The sequence below is a fragment of the Colletotrichum lupini genome, chromosome 6 (assembly GCF_023278565.1).
Source record: "Colletotrichum lupini chromosome 6, complete sequence".
Lineage (NCBI taxonomy): Eukaryota > Fungi > Ascomycota > Sordariomycetes > Glomerellales > Glomerellaceae > Colletotrichum > Colletotrichum lupini.
In genome coordinates, this window is record NC_064679.1 from 5,190,827 (window position 1) to 5,212,496 (window position 21,670).

The following is a 21,670-nucleotide window of genomic DNA, read 5'->3' on the forward strand; positions in this document are numbered from 1 at the left end:
GCAGGCAATGGTTTGATGAAGCTTCGCCAACGGTCTGTCGTTGTGATGGTTGGCTCCATAGCTACCTGAACTTCCTATCCGGAACTTGGTTTGCTTACCTAAGGTGAGGTGAAGAAAGCACCAGCCACATTTGGGAGTTGTCCATCACGTGATGTGTCAGGGGCGCCACAGTTGGGTTCGTCTCAGCTGGGCAGGGGCCACTGCCAAGGAAAGAAGGTCAAGAACCATGCCAAGAAAGGCCAAAGATGTAGCAGGAGCTCTCGGAGTCCTCTCCTTTCGTAGCACCGACGTGTTGTGTTTCCTGTTTTTTCCCCTGTGGCTTGACCGACACTGACTCTTTGTCCTGTTCTCTTCTTTCTCTCTTTAATTTCCCCGTTGTCTGTTCCATAAACACAAAATCTCGCACTCTCCGCTGTGCCTTGCTTAATTCTCTACACCACATTTACTGCCCGCCAGAACCTGCCGGCCGGCCTTTCCCCCCCTCCGCTCCGAGACGCTCTCTCTCACTCGGCGAGGACTTCTCAGCGACCCGTCGCCATCGGAATCGAGCCGCAGCAGGCCCTGCAGATGCTCATCACATAATATAGCAATGACTTTGGCGAGCAAGGGTGGGCAGCGTATGCTGTCGCACTTGCGCCCCTCTCCGACCCGGTGGGTTGGAACGCGTGGCTGCCGCCTCGGCCGCAGTTCTTGGGGGCCGCTGTCAGCACCGGCAAGGACGGCACCGGCATTGGCACCACCACCTTCATCGGCCGTCAACATCAAGACAGCCGCCGCCTGCTTCTCCACACACCCGCCAGCAAGATCCGGTGAGTTGGTGCGCGTACGTTCTCATTTCTTCGTGTGTACCTCTCCGAGTTCCCCCATCCTTTCTTGTCGTCGCTGCGCGGTTCCACTCTCTGCGTGGTAGCTTCATCTTCTTCCTCCATGCAATGTTGGCGGGATGGATGTGATGCGGCACCTGTAAGAAGCCCAATGGGGCACGGCTGCGCGAGGCTGGGCGTCAGATATCCGCTTTCTCTGAATGTTTTGGACAGGGATGCTACATCTCTGTGTAGCCGAAGACCCGATCCTGCAAGCCAAGATGCTGCAAATCAGATCTCGACTGGTTTCCACAGCGAATCAGGCTGCGAAACGGTTGCTGTCACATCTTGCTTGTAATGTCTATTACCAATGCACTGTCTAGTAGAGCGGACCTTGCCTTTTGGGCCAATGAAGAGGAATCTCCAGTGAAAGATCCTCCTGTCGTTGCAACAAGAGCTGACCTTCAACCTAGATCAACCACAATCAAGCTCAAAGTCAGAACCTACCACTCCTAGAGCCCAAGATGGCGGCGATAGTCTTCCCAAGAAGATGCTCGAGTCCGCCGCGACGTCGTTCGCCTCCATTCTCGTCCTTGCTGTCGGCTTCGCAGTGGCAGGCTATGCTTACCACAAGACGTACAAGCGCATTGTCCTGAAGAAGATGACCCGCGCCTTCACGCCTGGTGACCCCGTTCTTGAGCTGGCCGCTATTGGGAAGGAAGTGCCGCAAACCTCCGCCGAGGCCGATGATCGGTGGGTGCAGCGGCCAGAGCAGGCACGCGTCGATAGAATTATCGACGGGTCAGAGGCTGGGCACTACTTTTTGCTCATGGGCGAGAAAGGGACCGGCAAGAGCAGCATGCTGATCGAGGCCATGCGTAAAATCGACGGCGAAGGCGTGGCCATGTTTGAGGCCCACGCAGACTTGGAAATTGTGCGCATACGCCTCGGCAAGGCCCTCGACTTTGAGTTCCATGAGGATTACATTGGCGGTTACTTCAGCGAACGCGGTCCTCGCGACACGACGGCTCTGTTGGATATCGAACGTGCCCTCAACAAGCTTGAAAAAGTTGCTCTGGTCAACCGTGAAACGCGAAAGAAGCCCCTGGTTGTCATCATCAACCAGATGCACCTGATCCGCGACGATGACGATGGCAAGGACTTGATCGAACTTCTTCAACAACGTGCCGAACAGTGGGCGGCGTCCAACCTCGTGACAATGGTCTTCAACACGGATGACTACTGGGTATACGAGCGGTTCAAGCAGCTAGCTACGCGTATGGAGATTATGTCGGTGCGCGACCTGCCCAAACGCCAAGCCATCGCAGCTCTCGCAAAGTACCGCATGAAATACTTCAACGAGAAATTGAGCCCAACGAGACTTGAGGAGGTGTATGATCTCGTGGGCGGCCGACTCTCGTTCTTGAATCGCGTTGCTAAAAGCAGAGATATGATTGCTACGTGCAAATCCATCTGTGAGGTCGAGAAAACATGGTTCCTCAACCAGTGCTGGATTCTCGGCGCCGAGATGGACGACGATGTGATGGACCAGCAGAAGTGGGCTGTACGTAACGACCCCCCTCTCCGCATCGTCGCAAGCTGGCACGGGAACGCTAGTGGACGATCTGAACTGACAACAAATGATAGGCCGGTGCTATGGTTCTCGCTCAAGCCCTCGTAGATGAGGAAGAAGACATGGAGCTGTACGACGACGAAAAGGGTCACGTACTGCCCAGGTTTCCGATGCACAAGGCGCAGCAAATCATGACGCGTGCCGACTTCATACGTGACATGGACCGGCTCAACCTGTTTAGTATCGCCGCCAATGCTGAGGTCCGCGCCTCATCTGTACCGATGCACCGCGCGTTCCAAGAGATCTGCGCCGAGAAGGGCTTCCGGGATCATCTGGAGGCTACGATCCAGCGTATCGGTGACATCGAGTCCCTTGGCCGCACGCGCGAGCTTGTCGCCAAGGACCTTGTCCTCGGTGGCAAGTACCAGATTGCTCGTGACGGCAAGAACGGTGTTACCGTCAAGCTTATTGAGGGTGAAGATTGAGGCATGTTCGTCTGAGCCCGAGTCTGGTATGGTCAGGTCGTCAATAGCCCGATGGCGATACGGAGTCCACCATCGAGGCTGCCACATTCAAGAGCCGAGCTACCTTACGAGACGAAACCGAGTGACTGTGATGGGACAGTGTGACGCGAGCTCAGATCTGATTGTCCGATCCTATGGCCCACCATGACCTATCAACTTCGAGGGCGACCCTTAGATCGGACAAAGATCTGGCGCTGATCGATTATGCGACTGGGTCGATGGACTCGGCCGGTATGGGATGAAGCCTGAAGAGACGAACAGGATGACACCGGCTTGCCAGCTACGTGTCGGCCATCGAATGGAGTAGCTGAGAGTTGGATGTGTGGCCCATCCAGATTGCGACATGCGCGTTCGCAGGCATAATAATGCGTGGCTGGGAATGCGACGACCCCAACCTGTAAGATAGAGCACGTTTGCGATTAGATCCTGGGCTCTTTGGCTCGGGGAGAGGAGAGGGACATTGCGACAAGTTGCACCTGTCCCCCTGTACGATTGCCGATTGCACTGTAGATTGCAGCCGCTCGAAAGATTTCTTTTGTATCCCATGACTTTTGTAGCCATCAATGTAAACCTACCCTTGCTGTAATGCACGCCCAAACTCTGCTATTCCGTGGATACCAATCGTTCGTTCGTTACCATCGTGGCTCGGCACCTCGGGGCCCTGTACGGTGTAGTATGCACCGCTGCTCCAGCTCAATCTCGCGACAATGTACTTTATGTAGCAATGAACAGCCCATCAGATAACGCCGCTTGGAGTGGAGACCTCCCCCCTCCCCATGTTCGACGACATCACGACTTTGATGGTCTGACCAGGCCTGTCCCTTGTCGAATCTCAAGACACCACCTCGCCAGGCGATGTCACTGGGCGCGAATACCTACCTACTGCCTACCGTATCTCGTTGGTCCAAATTCTTTCTGCATGTCTCGGATTCGAGACGTTGGGATAGTACCCTCAGACTCTGCAGATGTAAGGAAAAAAGAAAGGAGACTGGGTTAAGGTAGATGAGGCGGATGCGGAGGAAAGAAAATGGAAAAAAAGCAAAAAAAGCAAATCCTTGAAGATGAAAGCACGTACCAACCAACCACCAACCACCATCGCCCCCCCCGCGCCATTTCTCTCCCGCAGCGCGCCGCCGACCTTCCCGAAGCGCCGTCCCGGGGGATACCCTTCAAACACCGGCCGACGGTTCTGTGCGACGTGGACGGTGGCACGGTAGATTGGTCCAACGTTGACAGCGACATACCCGGCCTTTTTCTACGTAGCCTGTAGCGGCGTTTGCTCTCACTCCCTTTCCCTTTCAATGCTCCCACCAGATTCATCCTCCTTCTCTTCCTCGGGGACTTCCAGGGGGCCCTGGAGGGGAGCAAAATGAACTGCGGAGAGCCTCTCCGCTTTCCCAACGGTCGCACCACTTTCTTTCGCTGTCTCCAGCGGACCGCCACCGCCACCAGCAACACCACAAATCATCCGATATCCGACTGGATACACGCTGCAGCGGAAGGTGAGGATGAACTGGGACAAGCAACGCACCACGGCAGCCTTTCCCGCCCGAAGTATCCGACGTCTACGAAATGGGTGTCCTCCGTAAGCACTTTGCCCCCTCGGAGCACACCAGTCACCGGGCTGCCTGGATAGTACTGTAGCAGTGGGTAAGGTAGGTCAACCAAAGGCATCAACGGCCGAGATCAATCTACTCCGGAGGAAGTATACCAAAACGCAAAAAAGCAATCAATGCTATCTCACATAGTACCCAAAAAACCCCCCGTCCATGCCTCAGACGTACAGATCAATACCCTGGGCCAAGAACAAACGGGAATTAGTGAAAGGGCCCCCAAATCTCTCCAACGTGACAACGCTCCTCTAGGCTCTCCAAGCTCCCCTGGCCTGGTCCCGTAGATTGCGCGCCATCGCGTCCCCTGGACGGCTCGCTCGTAGCTCCAACTGCACCGTGCCAGTGCCCCAGTGATGACCATCAACAAGGGGGAGGAGAAATACCTAGTTGAGGAAGAGAGCTTGGAGGCCTGCCCGGAGGAAGAGGGGTCTCTGCAAGCTGTGGCGAGGTTGGCTCCTCACCCTCCTCCGTACTGCGTATCCTCTCGCCCAGTGTGAGACTGCCGACTTAGATTGAAGGCAAAGATTGAAACTTTTCTTGGTCCTCAGCTGTGCAGCAGCAGCTCCATTTCCCTGCAGCATCTCAAAGCAACTCCAAGTCAAAGTCTCCAACTATCCCGTATCCAGACGTACAGTAGTCGCGTACGCACCCCCCCGGCGCCCCCACTACACACCACGACCCTGACCCTGAACCTGACCCCGACACCCCGGTCCCTCTCGTCCATGATCCATCCACATCGACCGCCGGCGCCCATCCAACGGGAGAACAATGTCCGTCTTTAGAACCGCTGGAGAGAGAAAGTCGAGACTCGAGAGACGGGCCAGGCAGTGGCCGAGATGGTTCCAGATGTGATGATCAGCGTCCGTTGTACGTATCTGGACTCCCTCTTACTTCTAGTCATCATTCAAGGTACAATGAAAAGTAGAGAGTACATGAACCCAGCTGCAGAGCAAAGGGATGGGCCCCAGAGTGAGTGGGTGGGATCATTCGGCTCTCACGGCCGTGTCGGCAAATAGGGATCTTCACTGCACAACCCATCGTTTTTGTCCGAACATGCACCCACGGCCACGCTTCGGATGCGAATGTCGGATCATTCAAAGTCGTCCGGGGGGGAGCGGCAGTGGATGACGCCGCTGCTCCATCTTATGCGTCTAATCAACGAAATACCATACCTCTGTACTGTAAGGCTGGCAACGGGCATAGGACACACAATGCGAGGCGAGAGGCAATTGTAAAAGAGTGAGGAGAGGCGCAACCAGCGCAGATTGTATTGTGTTGCGACCATACTCCTCCAGTGCCATGATAATACTGGCTCGTATAGTACTTGCATGCATCGCCACCGACTTTCCCTGGAGCCAAATTCCGGGGGAAGCCGTCCAAACGAGCATAACAGTTGTTGCGATAAATTTCAAATCGGAACAGAGTCCGAGCCGCCCAGATCCAGACAGTTTCCTTGTCTGTCCCATTAACCCAAAAAGCCAATACGAAACCACAAGAGAGAAAAAGAAAATATAGGGAAAAAAAAAAAGACTGGCAGCCGACCCTCAAAAATACAAGAAAGGGAAACGCCGCCGTGCGGAGAGCAGGGAGAAAAAAAAAGGATCAACGTGATGACAAGCTAGCAATTTCCCGACTGCCATCCCGTCTTGTTGTCTAGGATGCCAAGGTTCATCAATCGCTCCGCCCGCCCGTTGCCCATCCCAATCCCATGGCGTCGTGCGAAGCCGGAATGCAAATGGCCCCTGTACATGATGTCGCCCCCATGACATGCTTCACCCAGTAACTCCGACCACAGTAGTGCCGACCCGAGGAGGAAAAGAGAAGAGTGTTAGTGAGAGAGAGAGAAAGGACGAGGGAAGAAAGAATACAACGCGCGGGTATACCGGGATGAAGGTAATAAAGAAGATAGTGAGAAGAGCATCTGGCGAGTACAAGAACAGCGCGGATGGATAGGCGCCATCCGCCGTGAACTGGCTAATGGATTTCAGGTGCACAAGAAATCAAGTCCGAGGCGTCTGGCAACGCTCTGCCAGTCCCAGACAGCAATCCACTCGCCACACTCCATGAGGTGCCAGACTTCTTCCAGGACCTCGAGGACTCTATCGCAGTTGCGAAGACCAGTGTAGCCCCGGACCGACCGGATGATGCCTCGAAGTCGCTCTTGCTGTGTGGGGTCGAAGCATGTAGTACCAATGACCAGACTCGGCATCAGCAAAAGGGTAAGAGCTGGGTCGGATGGCTTGAATCCCTCCATGATCGATAGGGACTCGTCCACCGCAGCAGTGATGCGATTGTCATGCTGCTGCGGGCGGCGAACCGGCGGTGGAGAGGCTGGGCGTTGTTCATCAATCACAGCGCAGCTAGAGGACCCGGCATCGGACTCATGCATCGAGCTCGTCCTGGACGGTCCTCGAGAGTTTGGCTCCCGTTTGAGCTGCATCGAAGAGGGGAACCCAGAACCCATGCTGGGCCTCAGGCCGGGAGACGAGGCGCAGCTCGTGGCCGTAGACGGCCTAGAAATTTGCGAATGCCGGCGGGAGGAAGACGACGAGGTTGAGGTGGCGACAGATGTAGCTATAGAGTAGACGGAGGGCCGTCTCTCTGGAGAGGTAGGAGGGTAGATTGTGCGGAAGAGATGCAGGAACATCATGTGTTTGTAAACCAGCCCAACTCTGTGACGGCTATCACCTGGTGGCCAAAGAGGCATCCATTGCTCAATAGCCTCTTGAATCTCCTGCGCTCGGTACAGAACGTGATACGTCACGACAGTCTCGGCGCGTCTGTAAATGTTATCCCGGATGACGTTTCGAATTGTGGTGATTTGGCAGAGATGTTGAAACAGGCCATCAGCAACACCCAGAAGACGAGGCGAGTCCAACGGAACCAGGGGGCTCCAGTCTTCGGAAGCCAAGCGAGGACGGTTGGGCGCGGGATGCCAGAGGAGTTCGTCCGCGTAAATGTGGTACTGGAAGAATTCGCTGATGAAGGCCAGGAAAACAGGATCCTCTGGAGGGCTCTCTTGGATCAATTGCTTGTATCCGCTCAGGTGAACACGATGCGCTCCATGAGATTCACCTTCAATCAGCGTGGTGACCAGGAGGCAAAGGATTTGGGCGTAGCGAGCCGACAAGATTGTTTCGCGATCATCAATGTCCTCCTCCGCCGAACGGTTCATGTCGGCGTACAGAGTCTTCATCGCTTGTTCCTCGTGATATGCTGACCGGGCCTGTAGCGCTTCCAGGGTGGTTGTCGGATTTCTCTCGAGTAACTTGGCGCCGTACGGTGTATCAAAGTCGATGTGTTTGCTACTCATGGCCAGGATCGAGTGCATCACGCCCTGGTGAAGGTTTGCCAAAGGAAGAATAATATCCTTAAAGGCATTCTTGGCTTCTCCCTCAACAGTCAGAACGTTGCTGAGGTGGACGCCGTAGTGTCTCCAGAATATCTTGTCCTCGATCGTGTCGACGCCGTTGAAAAGAGGTTGCATGGTGAAAACGAGCGACTCCTCATCCCCAACGTGATCTTCTTCCGAGTTAGGCCATCAACATATTTGCTGGATTCATAAGCGAGCACTCACCAATTGTTGCCTTTTCTTTGCCGCTTCTCCATAGCTTCTTCTCATGATAGCCCTCGCAGACAACAGCATTCTTCTCGCAATTCATACCTGCTCACATGTCAGGGGAAAAAGTCCCAAGCAGTGAGTGATACGGCAGTGACACTTACATCTCGGCTTCGCCTCGTCACACTTCTTCTTCCGTCTCCGACAGGTAATGCAGCCCGTCTTGGATCGACCCTTGGTCACCTTACTCTGGTTGATGATGGATGCTACAGGATGCTTGCGTGGTCTTCCTCGGGGTCGCTTCTGCTTCAGTGAGTTTGTGGCCGAGACCAAGGTAGTTCCAGTTTGCGCTAATGGGGCCTCCTTAACATCGCCCAGCTTTAGATCGTCGTCGTCCGTGGGTTCTATTTTAGGTATGATGGCAAAAGTGTCGTCCGACTCCTGTTCCCATACAATGTCGTTGTCAGCATCGTCTCCATCGCACGTATCGGCGTGGCCAGTGCTCCAGGAATCGGTGCAGGACGAGGATGCGGAGTGTACGATTGTCGGGTCGCCGGACGGCTCTAAATGGGGAATATCTACGGCGGCGCTGACGGGAGACAGCTGCCCGGAGAGAGAGTGAGGAATGCTGGTCGAGGCCATCCAGGCCGCTGCCGTTTGGGAGGTTGGTTGGTGTGGAAGCAGCATGTCGTCTTGCATGTTGTCGTCTGAAGAGTTACTGTGGTGGTCCGACCATGAGAGATCCCCGTCGTCCGAAACCATTGAGAGAGAGGTAGAATCCATGGCTCGTCACTAGCGAGACCATGCCAACACGAAATATTCAAAACCGGTGAGATTCTGGTGGCCAGTTGTTAAAGCGATGCGTCGAAGGTGGAATGCTGGTGCGGTGGCGACGGGATAGAATCTGGACGGCCTGAGTTGTCGATCAATCGTTGAGTCTGGTGAGAGCTACGGGATGTCGAACGGTGTGTGAGGTCGAGCAGGGAGGAAAAGAAAGGACGGCAGTCAAATGATATCTCTCTCAAGGACGAGTGACCAATGTCAAGATACATGAGACAGGGAAGCGGGCGAGGGGTCTTCTGAAGATCAAGACCGTTGCGGTCCGCTCAAGAAGAAGGGAAAGGCTGATCACTGGGAAAGCCGACGTGGAATGGAGGGGCTGAGATGGGGTGGAGAGATGATCGCTGGGTCTTATTTGGGAACCAGCTTGTCGTCGAGACGAAGTGGGAAAGGAAAGAGGGTCGTTGGACGACAGGATATGGGGCCAGCCGCTTCGAGGGGCGGGATATGCATATACATATCTGCAGATAGCTGCGCTCCTAGTGGGTGGGAAGTCGGGACGGCGACAGGGTCTCGAGGTGAATGAGGGAAGACATGCAGAGAATCGATGTTTCTCCCATACGCACTAAGGCCCCCTAGCACATTGGGTAGCTCCCCTCAAGCAAGGTGCGAGAATGAATGGCCCATGGGATGGGGGTACGGATACTTCATACGGAGCATGGGAAACAAGACTGTCTGCCTGCCAGTAGCCTCCGTACGAAATACATGGTACCCACACGATGGATGGGCGAACATGGGTGAACACGGGCGGATAAGGACGGTGTGGGATGTGAGGTGAGCAGCGAAGTGGTGGTGAGGTCTCACGTCGCACCGACTTGTGCCAAGACGACAGCCGGGGTTTTGATGCTCTCTGTTACCAGCTTCCTTGCTCCTCCGCCCCCAGGGCAGTCCCTATCTGTGCCGTCAGTGCCGTAAGGAAGGCCATGCTAATTAAAGAGCCCAGTGGTCACCGTATAACGACGAGGGTACTCCGTATGGAGTTCTACTGTATGTACGGATAATCGTAGAAAATACTCCGTACACGAACCGAATCGCTGTCAGCTTGGCTCTTGTCGACGGTGGATGACAAGTGGATTTCGGGGCATCCTTGACAGCATCTCTCTCCTCTATCTGCGATACATTTGTGCAGCACTCCGTACGGCGTACTAATTACAAGGACTGGTGCTCACCGACGTCGAGAAGCAGAGAGGAAAGTAAGTACGCGTGAACAGACGACGTAAGACAGAGAGACGAGGAGAGAAAGAAAGAGTGAGGAAATGTGTGCCTTTCTCAGTCTCTCTCTCTTTCTCTCTCTCGCCAACGTCCTGTCCGCTCCCACATCTCGCCGGGCCCCTCCTGACTCCTCCATCAGCCCCGGTCGTTGCTAGCGCAATATGGCCGACAACCCTTGCCAGTGACAGCAAGGTACCCTCAAGTACTGCAAGTCGCTACCCGCACGACACCACCCCACGATGGTGTCAAGAGCTGTGATTCGCCGTCGTAGATTTTCTTTTGGCTTTGACCAGAAGCTGGCTTGGCCAGAAAGCTGGACTGTGCGTCGACTCCTTGAGTCCTTGGGCTCAAGTCATGCGCGGCCATGTTGTATCGCGGAGACTCCACCTCGACTGCTTGAGACGAAGTGAGCAAGAAAACCATTCATTCCTACACTAACAAGAGTGAAAAGTGAGAGACGACAGCCCGTTTGTCTTTTCTGCAGGCTGGTCGGTATTGACCATGACGAGACCAAGAGGGGACCGGCGACCGACAGTCGATCGTCAATTCGCACGACTCATGAGTCGACAAGTTCAGGCCAGCTAAGTGGCCGGTTTTTTGAAATCGCAATGGATCTATCCGTATTGCTCCTGCGCCTTGGACTGGTTCCGTTGGCGGAACGAAGACATGACAATCGGCCGACAGCCGCCATGAAGGTGAAGAAAATTGACCGGGACGATGCGAGACAAACCTGACAAGGAGGGTGCATCATTGCTTGGGATCGCGTCGCGTTGTGTCAAGAAGAGTGGGGAGATGGAGAGAAACTCGGAGATGGACATCGGGGGAGGGGGGGTTCCAACAGTGAAGACTCAAGAGTCCAGACTATTAGGTACTGTGCGAGAGGCTAAGAGTAATAAGGGCACCTTCAACCTTGTCCTATGGTAAGCCGTATGTATTAGTCGTGCAGGAGTCAGGACCCAGCGAGACGAGAGTCCAGGGCAGAGACGGGATCACGGTGGTTTGCTCCATTTCGGGCACAAAGCGAATTGAGCCAGCGTTGGTCGGTACTTGTCCATGGGCGTTGGGGCAGCGAAGCGTAGGAGAAGTCTCTGTACCATGATATCATGGTGGACTGTGAGACCCAAGGTCATGCTTCTGAGGCCTGTCACTGCATATGCAGGCGGCTGGATTTGGAAAGACGACGGGCTCTGGTCAGAGTCAACTGTCAAGGTGAAGAGACGGGGCGGAGTAGTCTATCGTCGGTTGGCGAATCAGCAAAGAGCTGGTGAGCGATGTGCGGCGTGACTGGCCGGTGCTGTGCGCGGAGCCATTCGTGGGTGGGGGTGGGACGACCGTGGAACCGTGGGTGAGTGGCATCCATGGCATGGTGTGTCGGAGTCTGTGAGGATCATGATGGATGGCATGGAGTCTGGAGATCCAGTCAGGGTCACAGACACGAAGAGTCTGTGGTCCTGTCGGCCGAAATGGCGCGCCGTGAAGGAAGGCAAGGCGAGCCGCAAAGAGCCGGGGGAACACAGCGCCATCTCGACTGCCATGGCATGTACCTCGATCCATCGCGTGGTCGTGAGCCAACCACGGCAAGGTCTAAGAGATCATGTAGCCCAGACAGGGCGTCGAAAGCGCCTCAGCTTCGCAGGTCAGCTCTGGTAGGGGAAACCTTTAGGCAGAGACAAGTCGCCGCCCAAAGAGAACGAGTGTCAGGACTAGGGGCGCCGCGGGATTCGCAGCAGTTTGGAAAACCAGTAATGAGCCATGAAAGCTTACGATGCATGGCGATGTGTCGGCTTGGCAATGTGAAGGAGAAGAGTATACCAATGTATGCAGGTATGGCTGGCTGAGATGTAGGAGCCGGGGGGAAAAGAGGGTTCGCCTCAGATTGAAACTTGTCGGGAGCGGCAGAAGTCTTGTTGCGTTGTTCTGGTTGGTGCCATGGCGCCCTGTCACTGGAAGCAAGCTGCAATGCAGATGCGGCGCGCTGGGCCGGGCTGCGTGGGAGGCTGGCTCTGGCTTAGTGGCCGGGGCTTCAACATGATCAGGTTGGTGCTGTTTTGATGCTGTTCGTCGTCTTGTTTCTTTTTCCGAGTAATGTGCGTTCGTGGTCGTCGTGGCCGTCGTCGTCGTCTTGAATGTGGCTGTTCGTCGGCATCGAGACTAGGGTGCAAGTTCAGGTTCGGGATATGGGTACCTTGTGGGAGGGCTTGCCGGGGAGGATTTGCTGCGTATTGTCTTGGGTATATTCGTGAGGATCGAGTGGTGACAGAGACATGGTATTGGCGAGCAGTCTTGGCCGGCGTCTCGCCTCGTTGGTGGTCTATTGCCGGCGGAAACGAATGGAGAACTTAGAAGGTCGGCATCTCATCGAATGACTGCGGGCCGCCAGGGTTCGGAGGTACGGGGGTACTGGAGCACGGGGGCAGGCCGCACGGAGGCTGGAGTCTATCCGTAAGAAATATGCGGAGAGTGATGAGAGCCTGGATAACGAAACATAGGGAAGATGTCGACATATCGGTGGAAAGTGGAAGTATCTGTAGATGATCTAGGGCGATGTTAGCCTGTTGCATTCACTGTTAGTGGCTCCCCCGGTGTGTTCAAACCTCAGAGTCCAATCTTGCAGGGCCCAGCACGTAGTGGGCACGACCCTGACAGTTGATGGGGGGTCCCTGGAACCAATCCATGCGTCTCTCAGAAACCCTCTCGTCTAAAGATGGTGTAAGTGCCCGTGGGGGAATTGCAGCATAGTTTGGTGTCGATGCTGTAGCCTGTAAGTGCTTCGGAGTGAAAAGAGAGTCAATGGAAGTTAAGGTAAAGTCTGTCGCACCGCCGAGGTCAAACTGCAATTCCTCGGGCAATTGCTAAGACAAGTAAGAGTGAGCCTGAGGTTTGCCTGTGTTCTCTACATGAGGTGAGGTGAGAGGTCGACCCGGACTTTCCCAGGCCCCAAAGTACCTCCTCCACCACTTGCCTTAGTACCTTATGGCATACTATGTAGGTACCTTAGGTAAGGAACACAATGCATGCATGGAAGGTATGGGGCAAAGGCAGGAAGGGACGATATCTGGTGCACTTACGAAAATGAGTACCCAAGGTATTATGGAAGGCACACCCGTACCTTACTTTCGCGAGGTGCCTTCCACTACATCCGTTGAGGTTAAAGTAAGAAAGGTAAGAGGTCCCTGGTATTCCGTGCGTCCCTTCCTCTTCCCATCTGCCATCCTGCCACCACTGGTCACCGGGCCCCTCTATTCGTAGTCGTTTCCCGGTCGTCTGTGCACCAAGGTGGGCGGTTCACGAAGCAGACATGGCTGTGCCTTCCCGTGTTCCCACTGGACCTCAGCCAGGATCCCTCCTTCCTCCAAGCTCAACCTGCACGCACCATCCTGTCTTCCTACCAATGGAAGGTCCATGCCTTTCTTCATAGTTTTAGGAAAGGGCTCTCTCCCGGGTTCCAAGGCAGGCCAAGCACTTACGGAATGGAAAGCAGAGAGATCTGTGCCTGCTTGCAAAGGGGCGTCACATAAGACAGCTTTATCCATCCTCGTGATCCTGTGCTCTTGACCATAGGTAGGTACACTGTCGGTATCTTACGTGGATCTGCCTCGCCGGAGAAAACTCCGCATTTTGTACTGGACACTCCCGAGCTCTCATGACCGTGCAAGAAGACGACATTACGGTCCAGTTGCCCAGCCCCATCCATCGGCGGTTGACCGAGACCCCTTCCATTGGTGCAACGGTCTACGGATACGCATGCGCAGAATGAACACCTATCCGTACAGAGGACCTGGTGCCTTTGTTGACCTGAGTCTGCACACGTTGACAATGGAGGTCACGGCACGACCTAAACTCTCACTCTCGTCAAACTCCCCACACGGTGTCCACTGCCATCAACGTCAAATGCGAGAATGACATACCAATTTCAAACTCAAACAGAGCGACCACATGGGTATCGCTTCTCCAAGGTTTGACCTTCTCTCGTGTCCCGTCCGTCACGGCCCTGATGCTGATGGAGTGTTAGCGACCATCTGCCGGTGCAACGCGAGCCTGCCCCCACGCCCGGCACATGGGACAGGGGACTTGGGGCCCCTCGAACCTTTGTCTTTCGTATTGGCCATGATCGGACAAGTCGGAATCCCATACGACTACTCTACATAGAGTCTGGACCGATGATTTATACTTCGTACCAAAGCACAGATATTCGAACTACTGTGCAGTAGATTCGGCTCTGCTCTGTCGTCCGCTCTAGCTAGGAACGTGGTTCACCTGCCTGCCTAGACACTGCAAAGCGAGCCATCCGAGTCCACAACCTCTGCCTCCCTCATGTTCTACACCTCAACATCCGTATGCTGCTCTAGAGTCCATCATATCCCTAGCGACAGAGTACAAGAGCACGTAAACAACCACTGGATTACTTCAACGACTAGCTTCAGGAGGACCGTGACATTCCTAAGCGATGATGCCCATGCCCTGGCTGTCTCGCATCCGCTATCGATCAACTAAATATCCGTGCCAGGGTAAGGCAGCAGAAGGTTCGAAGCCATTGGTGCATCTCAATCCTCCCCACATACCCTGTTTGACGACTCAGGCATTGTGGTTGCATCTCATCGCAATGCGTCCCTTCGCTCTATTCCTCGGGGCTTGCGTCGGAAAAATCTCTAACAAAGTTGGCCGCTTTGCGATGCCATGGTTATTGGCCATTGAGAGGGCCACACGGCTCAACAGAATCAGCATCACCTGTGCTCCCATTACCTTTGGAAGAGCGGACTGGACAAACCACCCCCTCCTGTCGTCGCCGCTGTGGTCAAGACTCCAACTTTTCTTGTTTTTCGTTTTCGCACGCGTATCAAGTCGCGACACTACTCCAAGCAACCAGACGAATCCAGTAGTTCTGCCATCGCGGACAGGACGAGTGGCTAAGACATGCGTACGAATACAGTATGCACTTACACACGGTCTTAGCTCCGGCTAAACTCGCTCATGGAGGTCAACTTGGACTTTCTCCCGGCCGGTCATACTGGGTAATCTGATAGAGGCATGTCTCGGATTGCCTAATTCGGTACTCCAGAATCATGGGATCCCTGGTTGGCCGAGGCTGACCCAGACGACCACCAGGCCAACCCAGTCAACAGTCTATTGTCTCGCCACTGGCGCGGCCCATGTCCTTTCCGAGCAAGGCTTTCATAGGATGCTCTCAATGATACTGCGCCTAGTTACGCTTCGACCCTCTGCTGCTTAACCAACCCCAGCTTATCGTCACATATCACATACATGTGAGTACGACAACCTCCGTGCCGTGCGGACGAGACCAAGTCAGCCTAACAGCATAAACGGCGCTGCTCCTGGGCAATGGCAGCGGGCAGCCGATCACTATCCGAGCATCGCCGAGTTTCTTTCATCACTTGAACGTTGTGAGACTCTGCGACAACCGACCCCGTTTAACTTGAGACGACAATAGAGGAGCAAATAAAGCGACGACGACAAAGGCGGAGAAGGGTGCCGCCCGAGCGCAAGGCTTGGCCCGTTGTCGGATCTGGCTACCTCCCGTCGCCTTTTGACTTTCGAGACGGTGCGTGCCGTCGACGGCTGGTCTCCACCAACATTGGATCATCATCAGTGCGCAATCGATGCCAATCGACCTTCTCTACCCGCTTGTCCACCACCACCACCTTCGGGGCCTCGAGTCACCACCTTACCTACCGTGTCAGTGTGGATGGACACATGTATCCGTACGCTGGGTATGGACTATGGATCATGATTACTGGTTGCTCAAGGAATCTCGATACTGTGATCTGCCCCCTCTCCGGTGGTACCTGAGCAACGGTACGGATAATTCAAGGCCTTCCTGCAGGGCCTATGTGGGCGCAGATGATGCGGCGACTCGGCGAGGGGCTATTTATTTTGCAGCTAATCCACCCACATAGTTACCTACCTGCCTGTCATCTGCGTTCCCATGCTCCATGACCGGTGCCTTTTTCACTTACACAAAGCCCTTCGGCCTACGTACACGTACACGCTGAGCAAATGGCTGCACATAACTCAAGGACTGCTCTCTAATAGTCGGCTTGCATTCCTCCCATGACCAGGCTCAGCCGAAGAACTCACTTCTCGACTTCTCATACACAGTACTCTGTCTCCGACGGGGCACTACTTTAACTCACGTCGACCCTAGATCCATGGCCAACAGCACCATTCCTTGTCCATGCCAGTCGAAATGGAGGGGAGAGGAAGTCGATCTAGCTAAGATTGTCAGTAGCGGGGGAAAAGGGAGAGCGAAAAAGATACATGACAGTACTTTCCACCACACCCTCCGAGAGACAGCCGCAACCCTCCACTCATTGGTGCGCATTCGACTCGTTTTGCGATTCACCTTCCTTGCCCTTGGCGGCCGTGGTTTTGGCACTAAGGCTGTGGGGGGGCTTGTTGCTTCTGTGTCCTCGATGCCCGGCAGGCATCTTGCTCTGGTTCGTCCGCTGGCCCTTCGTGCGTCTCCATCCTCAACCGAAAGGGGTCCTTGTTGGAGAGCAACCTGAGACCATCCATGCCGCTGCAGAGAGATGTCCGCTGCAGACTCAGGGATTTTCCCAAGGGGGCCCAACAAGTGGATGATTCATCAGAGACAGAAAGTCCTCTTGACGATTGCCTTACTTGCTCCCGTCGAGCTCATGCTTGCTGCGACTCAAGCCTGAAGCGATTGCTAGATCGTTGATCAAGGCGCGTCACCTCTGAATATCAACTGAATACGCTGCAATGCAGGCTGATGCTGGCAGCAGTGACAGGATCAAGTCAATAAGTTGCGGGAGATTGACCACAGCCCCACGCTCGAAGCGTTTTGCAGCCAACAAGCTAGATGCCTGCGTGCCAGCATGTCCATGTCTCCGGGCCTCTCATGCACCGCGTCAGCTATGATGCTCTGCTGCTCGTCATCAACCCTCTCCCACGCATCCAGTGCCCGTACGGATACCTCCAACGGATACAGATGGCTTGCGTGCTCGAGCAGTGGTCCATTTTACCCATACAACTGGGGGCAATGCGCTTGCGGGAGCGAAAGGGATCTCAAGACGGCCAGTGCCTCAAAGTTCGGATGCGACATCACACCGCCAGATCGCGCGCACCACGTTCCTGGGCAAGCGTTCCGTCGGGGCGACAGATGCCAATCTAGCGGCAAGACCGTCCGATCTATCTTGTTAGGGCTCGCGAGCTGCCATTAACACCGAGATTGAAACCAACCTCGAGCCAGGCCCAAACACACAGAGTAGCAAACTTCTGTTTGGCGCGAACCAGCCTTCGTCTCCAGCTGCCGCTGAATAACATCCTACAGGCAGCAAAAACTGCACATTCGCATCCCGACCGTCTAGACAAGTGCTCCAGCTCTTGCATGATCATTGCCGAGTATACAGCCATCCCTAGACAATGAACCTTGTTTCTTCCTACTTCCCACTCAGCCAGCATCCAGACCGCGTCAGAGGCGACTCACAGTCGCAAGGCGCAAGACGACAGGGATAGCTTTGAAGTCAGCTGGCCCCCCACAGAATGCAATCGATTGCCTGCTGGCCAACCACCTCCATCAACGCTTGACTGCTCACATTCCAGTGTTCGACCTACATCGCACAGCCTTGTTAGATCGACAATTAGTGCCCTTTCCTCGGACATAAAGAAACAACGCAGGGCTCCTTGTTTGTCTAGATCTGAAGGGTGTTTCTGACGGCCGACATCTTTCACAGGACTGACCCAGCGGGAAAAGGCGGTGTCCAACGTCCAAGCAGCCTAGACCCGGAAACCCAAACACGTCGACGCATTGTAGGGAACATGCCGATTCCAGGTCTTCGGGGGAGGGGAGTTCCTTGCATTTGACATCGCCTCGACTACGTTTACCCCGCCAAAGCTCACCAACTGTCACGACATGAACGTCCGACTACGCTCCGAACCACCGTACTCTGGGCCGCAACACGGCTTTCGGCCATTATTTTGCCATTGAAACGTTCAGAGAAGTGCGGTGAGGGCCTCATATTTGTTTCTCCAGAGTTCCACCTTTGGGCAGAGACAGGCAAGCCCGAGCACGCCTCTTCGCCACTAACCTTGTCTAGGTCAGATCTAGCTCGTTCACGAGGGTGGTGTCTACGCAAACTAGTCATCCGCAAGTTCCCAGGTGCCTAAATCTGGTTCGGAACCTGGCCTCACCGCATCGCTGCCCGTCATCATTACCAGTCTATTTGTCTTTAGTGACATGCAGAAACATTCTTGGAGAGGAGTGGCTGGAAGTCCTCGTTTCCGAAGTGGATTTCTGCCCAGATATCCCCAATCGCCCCGTCTGAATCTCGCAGCGTACGGAGATCTCCCGCAGTCTACAGGATCTAATCGGGATGACCGACATCTCGGTATCCACCAGCTTCTCGCTTCTCAAATCTTTGGTAGACTGACCTCACAGGACGATGAACGATGCCTAATACCAATGTATTGAATGGAACCGCCCAGTGCCACCCCTGCAGACGAACCAGTTCTTCAGCGCGCCATTCCAGGCGTTCCATTCACCATGTCACTCTCCACTAGCAACGTCTCTCCCATTAGCGGGACGAAACTAATTAACGGATCACAGACGATCAATCAGCGACGGAGAGCAAGAGACACCACCCATTGGCTTTACTAGACAACCACACGACCAAGCAGATGCCAGCCCATGATCAAGCGTTCCCTCCCCCTTCAGGTTGCCGGTCTTACAGGCTGCCAGCTAGTCCGAGGTTCGACATGTGAGACCCAAAGACTGGTGATCACTGGGGTTTATCTGTCCAGAACAGTGTATGGGATATCTTGCTTGTCTTTGCCTAAACATAGAGGTGTGCTTGCTCAAAGATGTACTCTGTAGGCGTCGCTTGCTTTACAGAGTAAATCAGGGGGCGGTGCAGTACCGGCGTCTTTTCGAGTGCTTTGAGACACAAGGTTTATCAGAGTTCAATGGTTCGAGCTGAAGCAGTTCATTTCTTTGGCGCCTGATACGCAGTTCGGATGACTCGACGAGCTCTCGAAATATTGTCTCCTCTTTGGGAGAGGCGAATTATAGTGATTTGATATCTCAAGTATGCATCCATGATTCCTCGTTCTCGTGTAAGACCCGTAACGTTACTTTTGTTCCCGGGCACGCCTTGTTGCAGGCGCCAACAGAACTCGAGACAGTAATGTAGAAGGTTATTTCTGCTTGGATCTTGCCAAGTGTGGGTTTTGAATGCACAGACAAAAGTGTCCAGAGTGCGGGCTCGGCGTGTAATTTGCTTTTCGAGCAAAAAATTGTGTAGTGCATTATTGTCTTGACTTTTTGAATGTATAGTGTTTCGAGACAACGCCTCAACAAATTCCCTTTCTCAAGCTATGCGGCTAGGCCCAGACTCTGGCTGCGGTTCATTTGACGAAGGTGTGAAGCTTTTTTTTCTTTGAATATCATACCACTTGCCGTTCTTTGTTAGCCCGAGGTAGGGAGGGAGAGAGAATGTGTCAAAGGAGCCAAGGGGCATGTGATTGATATGTTGCTTTCGCTGCATGATGCGGAATCAACGGCCCGAGAGTACTCGCGTAGTACTGCAGCATCTTCTTCTCATGATTCTCGATCTGCACTGCTGTCGTCGGCATTGTCAAAGGCTTGAATGCTGGGACTGAGTTCTATTGTACCAGCGGTTGTTGTTCTCAAAAGGGCAAATCAAAACGCTCGAAAACCTGCAAAGTCTTCCCGGAGCATTCTGTCTTGGACTGCAAATCTGCTAGTTTGATAGAGGTCTGTTATATCTTTCTGTTCGTTATAGATGCCAACATCCTGGACAATGTGAATCTGAGTTTGTATAAAGTGGATTGCAGCCACCAAGAACTCAGCCCCTATCGCACCACTACATACAGAGGACACTCCAATGGATGGCCAATAGATTGGTCCTTGATTTCTAAGTCTTGCCGGATGTTTGAGTCGCATCTTGTTTCCCTTAATGCATTTGAACTCCGTCTCGGACATTTTGTCGATTGTGACATTACGCGCCCCAATGCGTGCAATGAACACCAAATTGACAAGACCTCCTTTTGGAGATCTCTTTGGAAATACTTTGCTAACCTGTAGTCAGCCATGAGCCTGTTAATATCTTGTGGAACCCGTTAGTCTGCCGTATGAAAAGCTGCAACTCATTCCCTAACGAACCAAAGGAGCAAGACACACGAGAATTTGCGAGCTAGACTTCGAGGTCCCAGAGGCGTATGTAAACAGCAACTATTAATTCAACTTGTAGAGACCTCGGGGGTACTTTTGCAAAGATGTGCCTTCCATGGTGCAGGCTGAATGTGCAGCGAGCGTGTGGGCCATTTATGTCGTGTCTAATCCTACAGAGTCCTGGAAGAGCGAAGCGATATAAAGTGTAGGTCAGGCAGTTGAAAGTGCGTTTCCGCACACAGAGAAAGGGGTAGTCTTCCGACTAAGAAACGGAAAACGATGGCCAATCGTCAGAAATAGCGTCCTTACGCCCAGCTGCCTAGAGTAGAAGTGCATACTTTGCAGATTGAATAAACATGGTAATTGCTGTGGCATTTCTACTTTTTAGCACGCATGATGCAGTTTGGTGGGGACTGGAGTTATGACAGGCGGTCCGGATAATAAAACTCTTAAGGTAATTAGGATTTGTCCAAGCCGAAGTGAATTATGCGTTTTAATAATTATCGGATTAGAAGTCTAATTCGACCGCGGCATATAGCCGACTACGCAGGGGCTAATTAGGGGCCCTATTTATAATTATCATAACTAGCCTAACCTACGGTTAGAACCTCCTTTTTATATTTACTACGCAAATATTTATATAATTTAATTAATCTCTTTATTAACTACGGTTCGAACTAACTACCCTATAATAAGGATATTAATACTAATTAGTAATTAAATTTTATTATCGTAGATTAGTAAGGTATCTCGCTATAAAAAAAACGACTTCTTAATATTATACGGGATAAGAGAGTTATACTAATTAACTTTATAAAAATAAACGAAAAAGGAGGTAATTCTTAAATACTATACGGAATTAAGTAATCGTAGCCCTTTATTACTTATAAAAGGTCGACGTTTATTATATTAAACTACGTTAATTAATAAAACTACTTAAATAACTAGCTTTTTATTATTACCCTAAGTAGCTTTTTTATTAAGCGACTTTTCTATAGCCGGCCTATAATTAAAAATTAACTAATTAAATTAGTAAAAAGAAATACTTACGTAACGACTACTTACCTAATTAATTAGTATAATAAATAAGCTTAATAATATAATATAAAAGAGTACTACGCGATTAAAAAAAAGAATTTCTAAATATAAATATTCTTATTTAGTAATAAAAGTAACCTTATAAGAGTTATTAAGCTAAGAGATCTATAGTATATAAAAAAGTCTATTATTATAAGGATTTTATAAATATAACTTTAAGCCCGCAATTTAAATAACCTCTTTATAGCTCCCTTAATTACCCCCTAAGTATTACTTAGGAATATAATATAGGGGACGGTTTAATAAAAAAAGAGGGGATTTAGAAATTTTAATAATA

General features: G+C 52.7%; 5 protein-coding genes across 5 annotated transcripts; 3 read left to right on the forward strand and 2 right to left on the reverse strand.

Moving 5' to 3' along the window:
- Positions 1-226: 226 nt before the first annotated feature.
- Positions 227-2,861, forward strand: CLUP02_13006 (uncharacterized protein; the record flags this gene model as incomplete). The annotated part of the gene is made up of 7 exons (XM_049291964.1): positions 227-291; positions 457-531; positions 588-809; positions 911-949; positions 1,059-1,157; positions 1,293-2,367; positions 2,451-2,861. The coding sequence occupies 7 exons, from the start codon at positions 227-229 to the stop codon at positions 2,859-2,861; spliced, it is 1,986 nt and encodes a 661-aa protein (XP_049149110.1).
- Positions 2,862-3,961: 1,100 nt separating this feature from the next.
- On the forward strand, positions 3,962-5,529 carry CLUP02_13007 (uncharacterized protein; the record flags this gene model as incomplete). The annotated part of the gene is made up of 6 exons (XM_049291965.1): positions 3,962-4,113; positions 4,215-4,485; positions 4,687-4,793; positions 4,857-5,006; positions 5,070-5,283; positions 5,338-5,529. 6 exons carry the CDS (start codon positions 3,962-3,964, stop codon positions 5,527-5,529), a joined length of 1,086 nt encoding a protein of 361 aa, XP_049149111.1.
- A 968-nt stretch (positions 5,530-6,497) lies between these two features.
- On the reverse strand, positions 6,498-8,855 carry CLUP02_13008 (uncharacterized protein; the record flags this gene model as incomplete). The annotated part of the gene is made up of 3 exons (XM_049291966.1): positions 6,498-8,035; positions 8,091-8,177; positions 8,237-8,855. 3 exons carry the CDS (start codon positions 8,853-8,855, stop codon positions 6,498-6,500), a joined length of 2,244 nt encoding a protein of 747 aa, XP_049149112.1.
- A 1,883-nt stretch (positions 8,856-10,738) lies between these two features.
- On the reverse strand, positions 10,739-13,844 carry CLUP02_13009 (uncharacterized protein; the record flags this gene model as incomplete). Its single annotated transcript, XM_049291967.1, has 14 exons — positions 10,739-10,927; positions 11,027-11,039; positions 11,118-11,265; positions 11,327-11,502; positions 11,555-11,747; positions 11,817-12,027; positions 12,069-12,245; positions 12,310-12,435; positions 12,526-12,660; positions 12,719-12,976; positions 13,239-13,337; positions 13,397-13,487; positions 13,592-13,647; positions 13,710-13,844. The coding sequence occupies 14 exons, from the start codon at positions 13,842-13,844 to the stop codon at positions 10,739-10,741; spliced, it is 2,007 nt and encodes a 668-aa protein (XP_049149113.1).
- A 33-nt stretch (positions 13,845-13,877) lies between these two features.
- On the forward strand, positions 13,878-18,866 carry CLUP02_13010 (uncharacterized protein; the record flags this gene model as incomplete). Its single annotated transcript, XM_049291968.1, has 23 exons — positions 13,878-13,994; positions 14,052-14,080; positions 14,137-14,326; positions 14,394-14,555; positions 14,632-15,027; positions 15,078-15,136; positions 15,231-15,276; positions 15,329-15,388; positions 15,433-15,551; positions 15,611-15,902; positions 16,040-16,118; positions 16,176-16,363; positions 16,433-16,525; positions 16,567-16,819; positions 16,902-17,247; positions 17,307-17,507; positions 17,565-17,749; positions 17,840-17,862; positions 17,920-18,024; positions 18,108-18,202; positions 18,258-18,526; positions 18,591-18,650; positions 18,724-18,866. The coding sequence occupies 23 exons, from the start codon at positions 13,878-13,880 to the stop codon at positions 18,864-18,866; spliced, it is 3,510 nt and encodes a 1,169-aa protein (XP_049149114.1).
- Between the last annotated feature and the right edge of the window lie 2,804 nt (positions 18,867-21,670).